The sequence below is a fragment of the Hemicordylus capensis genome, chromosome 3 (genome assembly GCF_027244095.1).
Source record: "Hemicordylus capensis ecotype Gifberg chromosome 3, rHemCap1.1.pri, whole genome shotgun sequence".
In the NCBI taxonomy this organism is placed as follows: domain Eukaryota; kingdom Metazoa; phylum Chordata; class Lepidosauria; order Squamata; family Cordylidae; genus Hemicordylus; species Hemicordylus capensis.
Window position 1 is genome coordinate 225,961,505 of NC_069659.1, and position 19,306 is coordinate 225,980,810.

The 19,306-nt window shown below is 42.7% G+C and overlaps 1 protein-coding gene across 2 annotated transcripts in view; it reads left to right on the forward strand.

Moving 5' to 3' along the window:
- Positions 1-717: 717 nt before the first annotated feature.
- CABCOCO1 (ciliary associated calcium binding coiled-coil 1) overlaps positions 718-19,306 on the forward strand; it is a 102,442-nt gene continuing 83,853 nt past the window's right edge. Inside the window, exons 1-3 of one of the 2 annotated variants that reach the window (XM_053313012.1) lie at positions 718-1,096; positions 16,170-16,273; positions 18,609-18,778. In XM_053313012.1, the coding sequence (XP_053168987.1) occupies positions 1,031-1,096; positions 16,170-16,273; positions 18,609-18,778 (340 nt within the window). In that variant the 5' untranslated portion in view covers positions 718-1,030. The remainder of the gene's footprint in view (positions 1,097-16,169; positions 16,274-18,608; positions 18,779-19,306) is intronic. The other variant, XM_053313013.1, reaches the window with a different exon arrangement.

The following is a 19,306-nucleotide window of genomic DNA, read 5'->3' on the forward strand; positions in this document are numbered from 1 at the left end:
CACTTGTCCCTAGTGGTGGCCCCTGCCTTGCTGCTCCCTGAGAGCTGGTCTTGTGGTAGCAAGCATGACTTGTCCCCTTAGCTAAGCAGGGTCCGCCCTGGTTGCATATGAATGGGAGACTAGACGTGTGAGCACTGCAAGGTATTCCCCTCAGGGGATGGAACCGCTTTGGGAAGAGCATCTAGGTTCCAAGTTCCCTCCCTGGCATCCCCAAGATAGGGATGAGAGAGATTCCTGCCTGCAGCCTTGGAGAAGCCGCTGCCAGTCTGCATAGACAATACTGAGTGAGATGGACCTATGGACTGACTTCCTATGGCAGCTCCCTATAGTCTTATATTCCTGTTCAACTTTGAGTGTTTCTTTTCCTTTTCATAAAATGAAACACATGTGTATGTGTGAGCAACAGCGAGCGCGAGAGAGAGCTGGGAAAGAGGTAATTAAAAACTGGGTTTGTAAATTTAGTGAATTCTTCCAGACTTTCTGATCTGTTTCTAGGAGCTGCCCAGTACAGTCTGGTTTCACAGCCTCCACCCATTCACCCTTCAAGTTCCACCCAATATCCCTGCCCAACAATCTTTCCTGTTCAGAGCACACCAACCAATCTCTCAACCCAAAACACCTCCTACTCCCAGCAACTAACTCCAACACTCCTCCTCTCTCTCTCTCTCTCTCTGTCTCAACTGCCTTTGTTTTAGATCCCTCCCTCTGAACCTTCCCTGCCTGGTTACTAGGGCAACTCACACACTCCTTCACCAGCCCCTACCTGCGTCCCATCCCATCTCACCCTCCTACTCATGGTTTTCCTATACCCTGTGCCCGCCTCTGGCTGCTGTTGTCCTAAGAAGCCTCCCTCCCCCTCCGAACAGAATCCCTCTCCTAGTAGAAGGAAGGCCAACCCCGTCTTCCTAGAAAGTGCCTCGTAGGAGGGCGAGGGAGCTGAGCTCGGCTCCGTTTCTCTGACGGCAGCGTAGTTCGGCCCTGGCCCCGCCCAGGCTGCTGCCCTTGGCAACGCAGAGACGCTCAGGCCAGCATGGCGACCAGGGAGAAAGACAAGGGGAAGGAGAAAGAGAAGGAGAGTCCGAGTGTGTGCCCGCAGGTAGGAGGCGCGCCAGCAACCCCAGCCTGCCTCACAGACAGTCGCAGGCACCCCGGGGTCCTGAGCCTCGACGGGTCCCTAGTAACTGATACTCAGTTCAGTACCACCAGGCAGCTTCCCCCCTTGTTGACTCACTCTTCCTAAGTTTCAGCTCCTCGTAGGTCTCTTGTTTCTCGCAAGGGATACTCTTGTTTCCCTAGTCCCTAAAATCCGTCCGTCCGTCCATCCAAGCTTCCTTCCTTGGGGGTGGGGGCTGTTGGGCGAGGTTCAACTCTCTTTAAAAACAAACAAACAAACAAACAAACAAACCTCACTTAGTGTTCAAAGCTCTATACATACATTAGCTTTTACAAGCCCAGTAACCCTGCAGAGTATATTAGTGGGCTAGAGGTTTCCTAGGCAACTGTATTGTGAGGGATGCAAGGCAGAGGGCAGATTTGTCCCCTCATAAGTCTCCCCACGCCATAATTCAAGCTCTGTGATTATCCCTGAATGGTGGGTGGAGTTGCTAACACCGAGAGATACATAAGAGCAGGAAGCTACTTAATACCGAATCAGAGCCTTGGTCCATCTCTCTCAGTATTGTCTGTGCTGACTGGCAGTGGCTCTCCTGGGTTTCAGGCAGGAGTCTTTCCTAGTCCTACTCGAGGATACCAGGTTTTGAACCTGGGAGCTTCCACATGCTAAGCAGATGCTCTGTCACTGAGCTACAGTCTTACCTAATGCCTCTTTACATCAATGGCAGAAGCAAACTTCTCAACCAGAAACTACCTGCTTTGCAGTTAACAGCATATGCCTAAACATGTTTACTCACAAGTAAGTTGCACTGAGTTCAGTGGGATTTACACTGGCAAGTGTGTTTAGGATTGCAGTGTTTGTGACTTGGCCAAAATACCTGGAAATGACTTGACTAGCAAGCCAGAGATTGCCGGTTTGAATCTCTGCTGGATTCTGAATCTGAATTCATAGTCTGCATCTCAGACTATGGGAAACACCTATATTGGGCAGTAACGATAGAGGAAGATGCTGAAAGTCATCATCTTAGACTATGCAAGAGGTGGCAATGGTAAATCCCTCCTGTATTCTACCAAAGACAGCCATAGGGCTCTGTGGTCGCCAGGAGTCAACACCGACTTGACAGCACACTTTACCTTTATACAAGAAAGGTTAATGCATATTAATTATTTTTTAACATAAAGGCCTTGCCTTAATCACAGTCAGGATAATAAATAAGTTGTGGCTCTCTACACTTTTCAGTGCATATGTGTAAGTGATTTGGGAAGTCTCACTCCTAGGAGTGATTGTGAGTATGGAGCCATAGGGTGTATTTACTGTGGATTTATTAGCAGAGCACAACAGAAGGCATGGAAGGGGTTGGACTATTGGGCATTGAAGGCACTATGACAGGGGAGGTTGGAGAGCACCTGTGCTGCTGCCCCTCAAATTCACCCCCCCAAATGCACCCCACCTTTGGTCCCCCTCAAACCTGACAATGCTTCTGACTTTTAATTCAGATGATAAGTCTACAGGCAAAGCCTGTTTTATTTTTATTTTTTGTACAGTGCCTAGTTATTATTATTATTATTATTATTTATTATTTATTTACACAGTCAGACAGGTGTTATTGACTGGTTTATTATATCCAGACATCGAGTCCTTCCCAAGGACCTGGGAAGGCTGAATTTTATCATCAACACTGTTGGTTATTATAGATATTGTCGCAAAATATAGGCTGTTCTCAGTAAAGTTGCTTTTTGTAATTGGCTGATGGTGATTTCTTTGGCCCCTATGGTGCTGAGGTGCTCTTCAAGTTGTTTTGGAATTGCACCTAGGGCGCCAATTACCACTGGGATTATTTTGGTCTTTTTCTGCCACAGCATTTCAATTTCAATTTCAATTTGTAGATCTTTGTATTTTGTTATTTTTCTATTTCTTTTTCTTCTATTCTGCTCTCCCTTGGTATTGCTATGTCGATTATTTTGACTTGTTTTTTCTTTCTTCTCAACTACAGTGATATCTGGTGTATTGTGTGGCAGATGTTTGTCTGTTTGTAGTCGGAAGTCCCATATTTTTGCATCTTAGTTTTCGACAACTTTTTCAGTTTTATGGTCCCACCAATTTTTGGCTACAGGTAGCATGTATTTTTTGCAGATGTTCCAGTGTATCATCCCTGCTACCTTGTCATGCCTTTGTTTGTAGTCAGTCTGTGCGATCTTTTTACAGCAGATGATTAGGTGCCCACTGTTTCATCTGCATCTTTACAAAGGCGGTACTTGCTGTTTGTTGTTGATTTTTTGACTTTTGCTCTTATTGCATTTGTTCTTAGTGCCTGTTCTTGTGCAGCCAGTATTAAACCCTCTGTTTCTTTCTTCAAGTTGCCATTCTTAAGCCATTGCCAGGTCTTGGTGATGTCTGATTTTCCAATTATATTATGCAAATATTGACCATGCAGTGGCTTATTTTTCCATTTTTCTGCTCGGTTCTTGACTTGTTCTTTCTTGTAGGCCTGCTTTGTTTCATTGGTGTTGAATAGTTTCTCATTATTGACCATTTTAAGTGCATCTTCTTCACTGTCCTTGATATATTCTTCAAGGCCTCTTTTCTCCTCCTCTACTGTTTGATGGACTTGCAGCATTCCTCTTCCACCTGAGCTGCGAGGGAGGTATAGCCTATCTATATCACTGCGGGGGTGCAGAGCATGATTGATGGTCATGATTTTCGTGGTCTTACGATCTAGCGTCTCTAGCTCTGCCTGGGTCCAGTCTATTATTCCTGCAGTGTATCTGATAACAGGTATAGCCCAGGTGTTTATGGTGTGTATGGTATTCCCGCCATTGAGTTTAGACTTGAGGATTTTTCTAGCTCTCCTGATATATTCACTTCCCATTTTTCTTTTAACTTCAGTGTGTGCAATGTTATCAGCCTGGAGAATGCCCAAGTATTTGTAATGTTCTTTCTCTTCCAGGTTCTTGATGTTAGTTCCATTGGACAGTTCTATTCCTTCTGTTTTTCTTATTTTTCCTCTGTTCATTATTAATACAGCACACTTGTCTAGTCCAAACTCCATTGCTATATCACAACTGAATATACGGACTGTTTAGCAGTGATTCGATTTCTGACTGGGACTTTCCATACAACTTCAGATCGTCCATGTACAGCAGATGGTTGATTTGACTTGATGTTTTAGATGTTTGGTATCCGAGGCCTGTTTTGTTTAGTATTTGTGAAAGTGGAGTCATGGCGATTACAAACAACAGAGGGGATAGTGAGTCCCCTTGGAAAATGCCTCTTCTAATGCTAACCTGTCCAAATGTCTCACCATTGATTGTTTACTGTGTACTCCACATGCTCATTGCTTTTTAAATAAATATCTGAATGTTTTTGCTGACACCAGTTATTTCTAAACATTTTAGTATCCATGTGTGAGGCAATGAGTTGAAGGCTTTCTTGTAGTCAATCCATGCAACACTTAGATTTGTTTTTCTTTTCTTGCAATTTTCTAAAATCATGTTGTCAATCAGCAGCTGGTCTTTTGTGCCTCTGGTGTTCGGACAATATCCTTTCTGTTCAATTGGAAATTGTTAGTTAATAAGTGTTGCATCACTTCATCTGCTATTATTCCAGTTAACATTTTGAACATTGTTGGCAGGCAGGTTATCGGTCTATAATTACTTGGGACTGTACCTTTTGCTGGGTCTTTCATGATGAGATGAGTTTTCCCAGTTGTTAGCCATTGTTCAATATCACCTCCTTGCAAAATGTGATTGAACTGTTTTGATAGTTGTTTATGAAGGCTTGTTAGATGTTTACGCCAAAAGCCATGCAGTTCATCGTCGCCTGGTGCAGTCCAATTTTTAATTTTCTTTGCTCTTTCACTTATTAATTCTGGTGTTATTATTAGATCTTGCATTTGTTGGTTACATTTTTCGACCTCTTTCACCCAGCCTGCTTTTTATTATAATCTATTGGATTGTCCCATAATTTCACCCAGAATTGCACTGTTTCTTCTTTATTTGGTGTTTCTGTTTCTTGCAGTTTCTCCTTCTATGCTTTGATAGAAACGTCTCAGAATCGACTGGAATTGGAGATTCTGCCTGTGTTGTGTAATTCTGGCTTCATATCTGCTAATCTTCTTTGACACTGCTGTTATTTGCTGCTTTATTATTTCCAGGACTTCACTAATTTTCCTTGAATCTAGGTGGTATTTTTGGATCAGATACTGTTTGGTGTTTTCATTCTTCAGCTTCTTGTCTTTCATATCTTTCAATTTACTAGCATCTGATCTAAGCCTGGTAATTTTATTTTCTAATCTATTCTTCCATTTAGGTGATGTACTACTGTCTTTTTTTACAGGTCCACTGATCTTATATCCAAGCTCTTGTGTTGTTATAGTTGCTGCACTGTACATTAGTTGGTTTGTTTCTTGCAAAGTATTGGTTGTTATTTCTGCAAGTGCAGCATTGACACCTTTTAATACCTGAGCAAATTGCTTTTTGGCAACTGTTTTTAGAGATGGAAGTCAAACCCTGGTGGTCGTTTGGTTCATGTGCTCAGTTATTTTTTGCTTTGTTCTTGCTGCTTTTCTGTTAAACGGCATTTGGGTTTTTTAGATGAAGGCAAAGGGGAGGTTGCCTGATTTTGATTTTGAAACAGTTCAGCAACAGTGGCATCCTCTATTTCCAACACCTCCTCCACCTGCGCCAGAGCAACTACTTCAGTTGGTGGTAATTCTTCTTCCATATCTTGAACCTGTGTTGCTCTCCGCAGTTCTTCCAGCTCAACTCCTGTGAATACTTTATTTCTTATTATGAATCTTCTCTGGTCTGCTAGCCTTTGTTCTGTTATTTCTGTATCTGGATGCTTCTCTTTCCAGATTTGGTACATTCTTTTTAAATAACCTCTTCTAGTTGGACTAGACTTGTAATAGCAGATCATTATTTCCTTGTTGGCATTTTCCGTATATTTTTTCCTGTTAAGCGACGTTTCTTCCATAACTTTGCAGTCTCCAGCCCTGGTTGCTCAACTGAAGATCCTGAGTCCTGTAGCCCACTTGCCACCAGATGTCCAGGGACTCCAGCACCTGGCACGGTCCTTGTTGACCTGGGCTACGACCGATCTGGTATAGATTTATTAAAGTTACGTCTCACCATATTGTTGATGGGAGCCAGGGCCGTAGCAAGGTTGGAGGGGGCCCAGAGACAAGATTTTAAAATGGGCCCCTTGCTGATATACACAAACAAACTCACTTCACAATATATAGTGCACTCACACTCACATCCCCATTATGAATACGGTGAACATCTAGTTCACATTGAATCTAGTTTTTTTACTCTCTGCTGCTGCTGATTTCCAAGAGACTCAACATAATTCATAGGGGGTGCAACATGGGCGGGTGGGGAGTCATGTGATGTGCCTCTGGGGGCCCCCTCAAGACAGTGGGGCCGCAAGACGACTGCCTCCCCTTGCCTAATGGTAGTTATGCCCCTGATGGGAGAGGCACTCTTCATCTGGCTCCTCTGGTGAGACCTGTCCAGTATGGTTGGACCTCTGGCACAGCTCTCACCTTCCTCAGAGCATATAAGCCCCACGCCAAGGTACGCCAAGGTAGTGCCTCACTGGGGGATTATTGTTATTATTATTATTATTATTACTACATTTATATCCCACTATTCCTCCAAGGAGCCCAGAGCGGTGCACTACATACTTGAGTTTCTCTTTCACAACTACCCTGTGAAGTAGGTTAGGCTGAGAGAGAAGTGACTGGCCCAGAGTCACCCAGCTAGTTTCATGTCTGAATGGTAATTTGAACTCGGGTCTCCCCAGTCCTAGTCCAGCACTCTAACCACCACACCACGCTGGCTCTGCTTATGTAAACATTTAAATATATAATTTTAAAATAAAAGTTTAACTTAGCTTGTAATCCTGTGCACATTTACTTGAGAATAAGCCTCACTTGAGCTCTCTCATACCTCTGAGTAAACATGCATAGACTGACAGCCTAAATCATGGTTTTTAAATCACCAGCACAAGCAGAATGATTTGATTCAAATCATTGATTTTAATCAGATCGTAGTACATGAGGTGGTATTTTATCAAAAATTATTTAAATTTATGGCCATGTAACCATTAAAATATAATGATTTGTAGCTCAACAGGGTCTTTGCACTGTATGTCACTTCAGCAAGATCCTCCATAACTTGGATTCATTTCTTCAAGCAAGTACATGTTACTCTCAAAATGTTTATTCCTAATTGTGCACATTTTCCTCATTTCTCGCATATACTGCTTCAAGTGCCTTTGAACTTCTCTCCATTTCATGGTGTGCATGTGTGAAAGACAGCAATGCATTCTTAAATGCACTTGTATTTGGTTCATCACCATGCAGGAAGATGGCTTTACAGTCACATATCAACTTCCTTGTGTTGTTTCTCTCACCTTAAACGTTTTCTATCTGAAGTGCATTTTATTTATTTATTATTTATTTATTCAATTTTTATACCACCCTTCCAAAACTGGCTCAGGGCGGAATTCACTTCATCTACTACCCCCCTCCCCTAAGAGTTGTATACATTTGTGAATGGCTTTTCTGTGTTTTAACCTCTGAAAAGCATAACTTGTGAATGATGGTAAAGCATATTAACTGAATTAGGGGAAGATTCCCAGATGATTATTAAAGCATTGAATTGTGACCACAGCAAGTGGGGACGGGAAGGATATTTAACTCCTTCCCTCCATGCCACATCACATCAGAGGTGACTCTTTTCATGTTAGGAAAGAATGTAACTTGCTTAGTAGAGTTCTGCTAAGGATCAAAATGCTGGTAAGAAAAATATAATTCATTCAGGATTGTTGTTTCCCAACAGGATCTGTTGAGTCTATAGTAAATTTTCTTTTCCAGATCAGAGGTAGGAATCAGTAGAAAAATCTCTAGCACAGTGGTTTTTAAACTTCCTAACCATAGGAAACCTTTTTCCACACAGCTTTTTGTCTGCAGGTTTGTTGCAGATTTCCTGCCCATTGCAGAAGATTGTGGGGTATGTTCTCAGGCATGCACTCTTTTGATGCAGGTCACTTGGGCCTTGCTCTCCTGCTCATAGAAAGTCTTCTCAAATGTATCCAGCAATCCCCTATAGGTATTCATGACCAGGGAAGATTGGTAATGATGGGAAAGCAGTCTTTCAAGGAGTCTTGTCTGCTGATATTAATCTTCTCATTGAGAACCTCCTGATAAGCTTCTGAGGAACGCCAGGGTTCCTAAGAACACAGTTTGCGAAATGCTTTTTTTAGAAAAGCCAAAAATACGTTGGTGGCTTCCTTTACAAAAAGTTAGGAAACTCTGTGTTAAAAATGTTAAAAGTCAGAAACTTAACACACATTTTTTAAAGCACCTGCAAACTTGGGAAGCTCTGAGGCCAGAACATTGATTTAAAGCCTTTAGACTGCTATCAGGAAAAAAATTAGAACCAACTTTGTTCATTAACAGCCATGGAGAACAAGAAGTTAATAGTTGTCATAAGGTGCATTACTTCAGATTGTGAAGATCAATAGTGTAATTTATTTAGGCATTGTTAAGCAAAGATAGTGCTTGTATTTCCTTCTGTTTAATTGCTGTGTTTTGTCCAGGTTGTGAATGGTTGCACTACAGTAACCCAGATATTCACCAGTTTTTGAAAAGTGGAAAGGACAACTTGCATTTCTATCACAAAGGCTTGCTTAAATGCACAAAGATTTGTATATTTGAAAGCCTGAGAAAATCTTTACCAATAAAAGTTAATTATATTTTCCCTTGAAAACAAGGCTTTTTCTTTTGAGGGGGGAAAGGAAGCTCTAATGACACATTTAGAATCACATCTGGTTGACCTTCAGAAGCCTGATGCATAAAATTATATAAAATCCTCGGAAACTAGATGCAGAAATTTGCATCAAAGTGTGGAAGCAGTGTTGTGAATAGATGTACCAGGCGTATCAGGAACCTTTCATGGGTGCTTATGGGAGCTTCCATCCCAGGGCTAATGGCAGCTTTTTAAACTGACTTTAGCGGGGGAAGAAGAAACTGACAGAAGTTGAGGATCATTTAGTTTGGGACACTTAGAGATGAGAGTGTAAATATATCAAGTCATTGGTGGGGAGAGGGAAGAACTTGGCAATGTGCATACAAAACAAAATGAGAGCTTTAGCACTGAGCAGTCAAAGTATCTCATCTTGGAGGTTTGTAGTAGCATATGAGGACTTTTACATCATGTCCCTCTCCAAATGACCTTTTGATGTGCAGTTTCTCTCTTTGTTCTCCTTAAACAGCTCTGGCTTTATTCTGTATGCTCACTGCCAAGTTCTACCCTCTCCCCACTGATAACTTGAAATATTTACACTATCATCCCTAAGGGATGAATGTCCCAAACTAAATGATCCTCAGCTTCTGTCTGCTTTTCCCTGAAGACAGTTTAAAAAGCTGCTATGTGGCCTTTTTCATGTAAAGCATTAATAGCCTGGTTAATGAGCAGAGTTAAGGAAGCTATAAAAAGTGGGAAGGTTTCCTTTAATAGAAATAGTGGAAGCCTTGCTCAGTGAGGGAAATAAAAAGGTGTACAAGCTATGGCCAAAGTGACTGTAAGTTGACAATAAGGTAAATGAAAAAATTAATTTGAGAAGAATATTGCTAAAAACATTGACAAACAAATAATTATTTAAATATATAAAAAACAGATGTAAAAGGATGCATGAAGATACAACCTCCCCCCACCCCCCGGGATAGGTATTCTGTGTATAACTAGTAGATGGCAGCAAGCCAAAGCATTGCAACCATCTGATCTCAGAAGCTAAGGAGGGGCAGACTTGATTATCACTTGGATGGGAGACCATCTGAGAATACCAGGTGCTCTTGGCTTGTACACTGGTCAGGGGGTTGGACTTGATGATCTCTTTGCTCCCTTCCAAACCATGAAATTATGTGATTCTAGCTCTAAATGGGTAATCTTCATATAGTCCAACAAGACGTATAAAGAATGGGACCAAAGCAGTGTTTGTAACTGTATGAATAGTCATCTTATAAGCCCAAACAAAAAAATACATCAAAATAGTGACTGACAGCTAATTGGGCCTTAAGCACAGCTTGTCACTGACCAGTCCAACTTAAGAAGAGTTTCTTTAACAGGAATCTACAAACGGCATGGCAGATTTTCTGAATTTCCTTTTACAAATCCTTTCCCTGTCATTTTCAGCAATCAATGTAAAACGAATCCACACAACTCAGTCACTCCTCCCACATAGATCAGAAACCTGCAGGGAGGTTGAGCACCATTGATGTCATAATCAACGTGCTGACCTGTTATGCATCACAGAGACTTGGTTAGGGGAGGCTGGCATCCAGTCAGATCCCAGCCTGCTCTGTTGAGGAGCAGGTAAGGGGACGTGGATGTGGAGGCGGAATGGCTGTGGTCTATATAGAACAACATATCTCTTACCAGGATTCCTGTCAAAGAGTCTGACCTTATCGAATGCATGTTCTTAAGTTTGAGGACCAGGGACTGCTGTCACTCATCCCCAGTTCCAGTCCTGTCTCACTCCACAGACAGAGCTTGATTCTTGCTGTGAGGAAAATTTCACAGCTTTATCTACTTTGTCTTCTATTTTGTCAAACTACTTTCAGGCCAGTTCTTCTCCCTTCCTTTCTTCTGTGTGCCAGGGTGGGAAGGGAGTCGCCAATTGCGCATATTTAGTTATTTTAGTTCTTGGATCTTCGCCTGATAATTTCCTCTGATAGAGCTCCGTGTCATTCTGGATATGGAGGCTGCCCATATGGGGGATATGTTGAAGGGTTTCCTTTCGGAGGACCCCTTCACGGAAGCCATGATTGTTCCCTCGGTCGAAGGGACAGCGTCCTTGAGGCAATCGGCCATTGTTAATAGAGTTGAAAGAGAGGCTACTGTTAGCCAGGAGGTTTCTGCCTTGTGCACCCCGCCGCCCAAAAAATCGGCATAGAAAACAAAACATCTGCAAGAAAAGGGCATTTTAAAGAAGAAAAAGCAAAAGCGATCCCCTGGCAGCGCGCCGCTGAGCGAAAGGCTGCAGTTGAAGGCAGTTTGGGTGCAGCAAGCTTCCGCTTTCCCGCCCGATCTAACTGTTGAGGGTGCGGCGGCCATTTTAGCTCTCCTTTAAAGTCTAGCTCCGCCGTTCCTACAAAGAACGACAGGGTACCAGAGCATATTGTTCCAGCCTCCGAACCCTCCCGGGATTCCTTGCAAACTCATGACCCCCCTGCGGGGTCCGATTAGCGCGCTGGCAGCGCTTACCGCCCTCGACCCTCCTCAGCATCCGTTGATGCCAGCTGCTGCTGCGATGCCTGCCGCTACAACCGAACATTCGGTTCTGCCTCTTCTGACATTCCTCCCCTCCCAGGCAATGACCAGCCTGACGGACATGGTCTCGGGCTTGGCATTGGCGTCTCTCAGGCTTGTGGTGGTGGGAGACTTCAGTGTACGCTTTGGGACCAATTTGTCCGGGGTGGCTCAGGAGTTCATAGCAACCATGATGACTACGGACCTATCCCAAGCAGTCTCAGGACCAACACACATTGCTGGCCACACAGTTGATCTAGTCTTTTACTCTGATCAGGGTGTTGTTGCATGTGTGGGGACCCGTATGATTTCCCCCTTGAGATGGACGAAACACCTTTTAAATAAGGTTGGACTTACAACCATGTCCCACCTCTGCAGGGGTGAAGGGCATACTGAGATGGTCTGCCGGAGAAGGTTATTGAATCCAATAGGATTCCAAGAAGCCTTGGAATAATTCTGTGTTGGCTCGGCCGGTGATCCTGTTGATGCCTTCCTTGGTGGAAAATTGGAACATCAAACTCACCAGGGCAGCAGATATGACTGCTCCTAAGTGTCCTCTCTGACCTGCTTCAAAACTGGTCCCTTGGTATATGGAAGAACTACAGGGGCTAAAGTGTCAAGGTAGACAACTGGAGCACAAGTGGAGAAAGACTCAAATCCAACAGATTACAAAAAAGAGCATGTTTGAAGATGTATGCTCAGGCAATGTGTGCGGCAAAGAAGCTATTCTTTTCTTCGTGTATTGTATCCACAAGATCACATCCAGTGGAGTTGTTCAGAGTTGTGAGAGAGCTAGTACATGCCCCTCCTCCTTTGAATCAGAATTTGGAACCATCAGTTACCTGCTGTGATGTTTTTAATGAGTTCTTTGTGCATAAAGTATCTTGTTTTGGGGCTGACTTAGACTCAGACCCCACAGTTACTGCAGTGTCTGATGCGGAGGTGTCCAACAACTCCTCTTATGTGGTTAGGCTGGATCAGTTTAGTTTGTGACTCTTGAGGATGCAGACAAGCTGCTTGGAATGGTGCAGCCTACTACCTGTTGTCTTGACCCTTGTCTGATATAGCTTAGACTGTCTAACAAAGGGGTTGTTGTAGAAGGCCTGGTAGATATTAAAAATGCTTCTCTGAGGGAGGAAGAATGCCTCCTTATCTTAAGGAGGCAATTATTAGATCTCTTCTGAAGAAGCCTGCATTGGATCCCTCAGAATTAAGCAGCTATTGACTTGTCTCCAATCTTTGATGGTTGGGCAAGATAATTGAGAGGGTGGTGGCCTCCCAGCTCCAGGCAATCTAGACTCATTTCAGACTGGTTTTTGGGCTATGGGGTGGAGACTGCCTTGATCAGCCTGATGGATTTCAATTCTATGGGGAATTGACAGAGGAAGTGTTACTCTGTTGGTCCTTTTGGATCTCTTGGTGGCTTTCTATACTATCAACCATAGTATCCTTCTGGAGCATCTGAAGGGGTTGGGGGTGGGAGGCAGTGCTCTGCAGTGGTTTTGCTCCTACCTCTTGGGCAGATTCTGGATGGTGTCACTGGAAGACTGTTGTTCTTCAAAATCTGAACTTTTATATGGTGTCCCCCAGGGTTCCATACTATCTCCAGTGCTCTTTAACATCTACATGAAAATGCTGGGAGAGATCATCAGGAGATTTGGTGCAGGGTTTCTCAATATTCTGATGACACCAAATCTATTTTTCCATGTCAACATCATCAGGAGAAGGCATCTCCTCCTTAAATGCCTGCCTGGAGATGGTAATGGGCTGGATGAGCAATAACAGACTGAGACTGAATCCAAATAGAAATACTTATTGTGTGGGGTTGGAACTCAGGAGACAATTTTGATCTGCCAGTTCTGGATGGGGTTCCCCAGAAGGAACAGGTATGCAATCTGGGGATGCTACTGGATCCAAACCTCTCCCTGGTGTCCCAGGTTGAGGCAGTGGACAGAGGTACTTTCTATCAGTTTTGGCTGATACACCAGCTGTGTTTGTTTCTTGAGATAAATGACCTCAGAACCGTGGTACATTTGCTAGTAATCTCCAGACTGGACTATTGCAATGCACTCTGTGTGGGGCTGTATTTGTACGTAATCTTGAAACTGCAGTTGGTACAGAATGTAACAGCCAGGTTGCTCTCTGGGTCATCTAGGAGAGACCATATTACTTCTATACTAAAAGAGCTACACTGGCTACCAACAGTATTCCCTTTAACAGGGATTCCCAGCTGTTGTTCACTACAACTCCCAGCATCCCTAGCTGCAGTGGCCTTTGGCTGGGGATTATGTGAGTTGTAGTCAACAACATCTGGGAATCCCTGTTAGAGGGAGCACTGGCTACCAATATGTTTCCAGGCGGTGCTGGTCATAACCTATAAAGCCCTAAGCAGCTTAGTTTCGACAAGGTGCTGGTTATAACCTGTAAAGCCCTAAGCAGCTTAGGCCTGGGGTATTTAAGAGAACATTTTCTTAGCTATGAGCTCCATTGCACACTGAGATCATTTGAAGAGGTTTGTCTGCAGTTGCCACCAGCTTGTCTGGTGGCTATGCAGGGATGGGCCTTCTCTTTTGCTGGCCCAAGACTCTGGAATGTGCTCCCAGCTGAAATAAGAGCCTCCCCATGTCTGACAGCTTTTTTAAATTCAAGGTAAAGTGTGACATCAAGTCAATTTTGACTCCTGGTGCCCACAGAGCCCTGTGGTTTTCTTTTGGTAGAATACAGGAGGGATTTACCATTGCCTCCTCCTGCACAGTATTTGATGATGCTTTTCAGCATCTTCCTTTATTGCTGCTGCTCGATATAGGTGTTTCCCATAGTCTGGGAAACATACCAGCGGAGATTCAAACCAGCAACCTTCTGCTTGTTAGTTAGCTAGTCCCCTTTTTAAAAGTCTTTAAAGACTTGTTTTTTCACCCTAGCTTTTTAACTTGACTGTGGTTTTAAATTGTTTTAAGGTATTCGCTTTTAATCTGTTTTATATTGCTGTACAGAGCCCAGAGACGGCCGTTTGGGGTGGGCTACAAATTGGAACAAACAAACATATAAATAATCACCTCATTCAGTGGGAGAGTGTCTGCCAGGGAAATGTGAATCTTTAAACAGCTTCTAAAAACATACTGTGTCATGTAGAACAAAAAAAAAAATAGCAATGCTACCTAATGGTGAGCTGCTTAATAGGTTAATACCAAGCTATATACAGCCTTATTGTGTGAACCAAGCCTCTATGTATTCAAAGGATCCGTGTGCACATTTGAGTGAACATGAATCCCTGGATTGGAGCAACTACAATAACTGACTAACTAGCAATTCCGCTGTGTTCAATGGAACTACTCTAGAAGTAGAGATTTCTGGATGTACAATCAAGGCGAAAAATTTGGTGTTCCAATTGCTTTTGTTAATCAGATACGAATTAGTAACATGCTGTTCAGCAGGTTGCAGTATATTGTTTGCTCATTTCATAAATTATTAATAATAACTTCTATAGTTCTGTAGAGTGTTTTGCAATCATATTTTCTTTTTCTTTCATTTTTTAAATTGCCTGTAATTCTAAGCACTTGGGAGAGAGAGAGAAATTTCCTCCCTGTATTGACTTTTTCTTGTAGGACGTGACATTTCTATTTTGAGTTGGACTGTAAATCAACACGGCTATTTTGGGTATGCTTCCTTGTTTAAGAAATAGAACAGCTCAAAAATAGATGCTATTGAATTTTTGCTACCTGGTTATAGCATGGATAATTTGAGGCTTTCTATAATAAATGTGTTCTTAGAAACAGTGAATCTGTTCGCTATTATACAATTTCAGTTATGCATAGGGCAAATCTTTGGACGTAATATTCTTACAAGCCTTTTGTAACAGTGAAAGTTATATTAACATAACTGGTGTGGAACCTAGTACATAGAAATTGTTTAGCCGCAGTAATACTTGCTCTTGCCAAAATATCACTCTCTTTTGGAAGAAGGTCAGTTTCCTTCTTGGATGTGTTGCCTGGTTTGACCTACAATAATTTGATGCATCTGTGCATTCTTTAGTAGGACCATGGCATTAAGTACTCTCTGAATGAAGTATGTGCTTAAAAAAAATATCTAAATGCACTCTGTGTATTACTGAAGTCATTTGCAAAATATCATTGTTTTAATTATTGGTAATAAAAATTTGTACCTTTCTTTAAATCTATAGAGACCTGTGCATATTTTTCTAGGACTTCAGCTTGGCCTATGCATTTTAATGTAGTAGGCAAAATATTCCAATTGTTCCCCAACAGGAGAAAGGAAAATGGGGAAGGGAAAGCCATATGGGAAGACAACTTGTCCAAGTTGGATAGGTTCCAGCTTCAGTATTGGATGGGAACTTCACTTCAGCATGGAGTGGGAACTTGAAGCTTTTGGTTCTTCAGTATTGTTCCCTATTTTTATTATGGTTTCAAGGAATGACCTGAAAGTGCATCAAGGACTGCTGGTACTCCCTGAACCACAGTCTAGGAATTGTTGGGTTTGAGTTTCTGATTTAATTTATATAAGCTAGAATTTCTCCATTGCTATATTGCATTCTGAGAAGTGTTTCATTTACAAGCGTAAGACAAATTAATTTTCACTATATCTGCCTATTCTATCTTATAACACTAGGCTGGTGTTGACACAACTATTGTTTCTCTTCAAGTGCTGAAAAAGAGGCTCTTGAGGTGACATATGTTATACATGTGAACACTGCTGTAATGTAATGTATTATCTTACTTCAGGAAGAAGAAAACATTATTAAAGATGAAGAGGCGATGGCCTGGAAGCTTCTTTCCCTTCCCCAAATTACCATTCTCTGGGAACAAGATACTGAGGGAGTTCAAAAGTAAGTCTGCTGAACTTATCCCTAAATAAATATAGGTATTGTTATTATTGTCTATTGAGACAATAACGTGTGGCCATGGCCTTTAGTGGGGCAATTGACCAAGGCATCACATATGGAAGGAGCTCCATCCAAAGTATGGTTCAGTATTTGAAATGATCAGATCAATCCTTTTCATTCGAGGCAGTAAAACTAATCCGAACCCCAGGTTCAAGAGTTACTTCAGTAATTTGGTTTATTGTGTTGACACTAGTCCTGACTCCTGTCTCCCATAGCGGCCCACCAGATGCCTCTGAGAATCCCACTGGCAAGAGATGAGGGCCTACCCTCTCTCCTGCTGTTCTCCTCTGCAACTGGTATTTAGAGGCATCTTGCCTCTGAGGCTGGAGGTGACTTATAACCATCAGACTAGTAGCCAGTGATAGACCTGTCCTCCATGAATTTGGAATAAGCCTCTTTTAAAGCTATCCAAGCTAGTGGCCCTCACCAAATCCCATGGCAGATAATTCCATAGATTAATTTTGCCATGGACCTGATCCAGCTGGGCTGTCCTTATGTTCTTACGATGCAGTGGCTGACATATTGCACAGTGTTACATATGTGGTGGCATATAACATTCATACAGTTGTGCAAGAGCACTGTGCAAATGAGAGTTACGCAAAAGTACAGCCATCCATCTATATATTTATTTCTCCTAGGCATACCCATCACTAATCCCATGTGTGGCAGCTCTCGCGAGAGTTCGTGAGCAGCTGCCGGACTAGTGACGGGGATGGGGAGTAAACGGCCGCTGGGATGAGGAGGCAGTGGCGGTGGGCCAGCCACCGGGATGAAGATGAGGTGGCAGTGGGCTGACCCCGCCGCCAGGATAATGAGGCAGCGGCGGTGGGCCGGCCTGACTGCCAGGATGAGGAGGAGGCAGTTGTGGGCTGGGCTGACCGCCAGGATGAGGAGGCGCCCGCTCGGCCGCCGGGAGCAGGCGGCAGTGGGCAGGAGGAGGGGATGGACTGGCTTGAAAGCTGGCCAGAAAACGCAGCTGGGCAAGGGTGAGAAGCAGGCCGGTCGGGCTGGCAGACACACAGATGCTCTGCGCCCAGCCCAGCTAGTTTATATAAATGGATGTCGCACAACTCTAATTTGTGCAGTTTTTGAGCTTGCACAACAGTGCTCTTGTGCAACTGTGCAAACGTTGCAATCCAGTGCATAACTTTTTGCAGTATGTCAGCCAGATAAAAGTGGGGAAGGGGATCAAATGAACATTTCCCCCCTGGCTTCTCAGGAACTGTGCTTTTCTGTGCTTGTATCAAATCTTGCTAAATTGTTTCTAAAGGGCAAACCAGCAGAATCTTGTCATTATTTAGGATGCTTTGACTAGGTGACTTTTGACCTTCTTGTGCTTGCTTGTTGTTGTATTTATCTGGTTCTAGTTCCATTCTGAGCTTTTTTAGGAGGATTGTACAAAAATCAGAGTTAATTAATTTTCTTTATTTGTATCTGCCCTTATAAAACTCAGGGCAGCTAACCAGATAAAAATGCTACAGCAATTAATTACCAATGCAATATCATGCATTCTTTCTACCAGTAAGTCCCATTGAACACAGTGATATTTACTTCTAATAAACATGCATAGTTACTCCTGTAAAGCTTAATTAGGCCTGAAGCCATGGTATATCATTTACAGGTGGCCCTTGTCACCCGGAGTCCTGACACCCGTGGTCCTGCATATCCGCGGTCTGTCAATAGAGACTTGACATTGGTATATACAGTTTTTTAAAAGGTTCAGAATTCACCTATCTGCAGTTCCTAGGTGGCTGGAAATGACAACGGTCATTGCTGGCCACCATTTTGCTGAAAGAAGCCATTTTATGGCTCTTTCATTAAATAAATTAAATACATAAAAATCCTGCATTTTTAAATGGAAAATTGCCAAAATTGGGGATGGTTGGGGGCATTGCTTGACAGCTGGAGACCCACAGAGCATGGTATATCACTGTATTGCTCTTGTTTTTTCAGTTTTTAGCTGTTTTTTAGCCTCCGGGAATCCAAACCCCCCAATTCCCATTGCCTCAAAGTCTTGTTGTCGTCAATTCCGTTGTCCATGTTTATAGCCAAGAACGGAACCCCAGAGATAACAAGGGTCACCTGTACATTTCTGTGTTCTCAAGTGTCAGGTATGTAGTACATTGTGTCAGGTAGAAGAGTTTACTCAGATTACCTAGTGTGTCTGGTTAACTTGGTCTTTTAAAAGTGTGGGTATGGGGAACAGGACTTTCATAGTTGTGTTATCTAACTTGGCTTTATGCTATGCTTTTGGATAATCTCAAATTTTTAACCACAGACATTTGGAAACATTTCTAAATTTGGAAAACCACAAGACATCTTTGAAAGAAGCTGTGTTATTGGATTATTATGTGTCAGGATTCTGTTGGGCTAAGGCATTGGACCTGACACCTGTGCAGATTGGAGGGTTCCTGACTCTGTTAAATTTGTTGCTGGAGAACCTTGAAAGTGAGTCTTGTTGCATTTTGTGTTTTAAGAATATGTGTTTTCCAGTTGTGCATTCTCATAAAGTAATTAATGTTATCTTAGAAATAATTGCTTTTCAAATCTGTTTCTATTTCTGAGCATTCCAAGCTTCAGCGGGTTGTAAATTATATTTCTGCTCACTAGTACAATTAAGCATTTTTGAGGAGATTCTGTTATAGCTCAGTCAATTACGGAGAGGTCTGAGAGCCAATATGCCCATGTTAAATGCTGTGACATACTGTTTTTCATAGCACAGTGGGGGCACAATGTCTTGCTGTTTAAGGGCCGGACTGCATATTACAAGCATATGATTGGCCCTCACATGCTTGTTTTTCACTCTCCCTCAATAGCATTTGTTGTGGTGGTGGGGATCCAGGTAGGGATCATGGCATGAACATAAGGGATATTAACCCTTTACTTGAACTGGTGTAGTTTAGTAGCCAAGAACCAGGAAGTCCCTGCTTCAAATTTCACCTCTGCTATTAATTTATTCGGTGGCTTTTGGTAAAC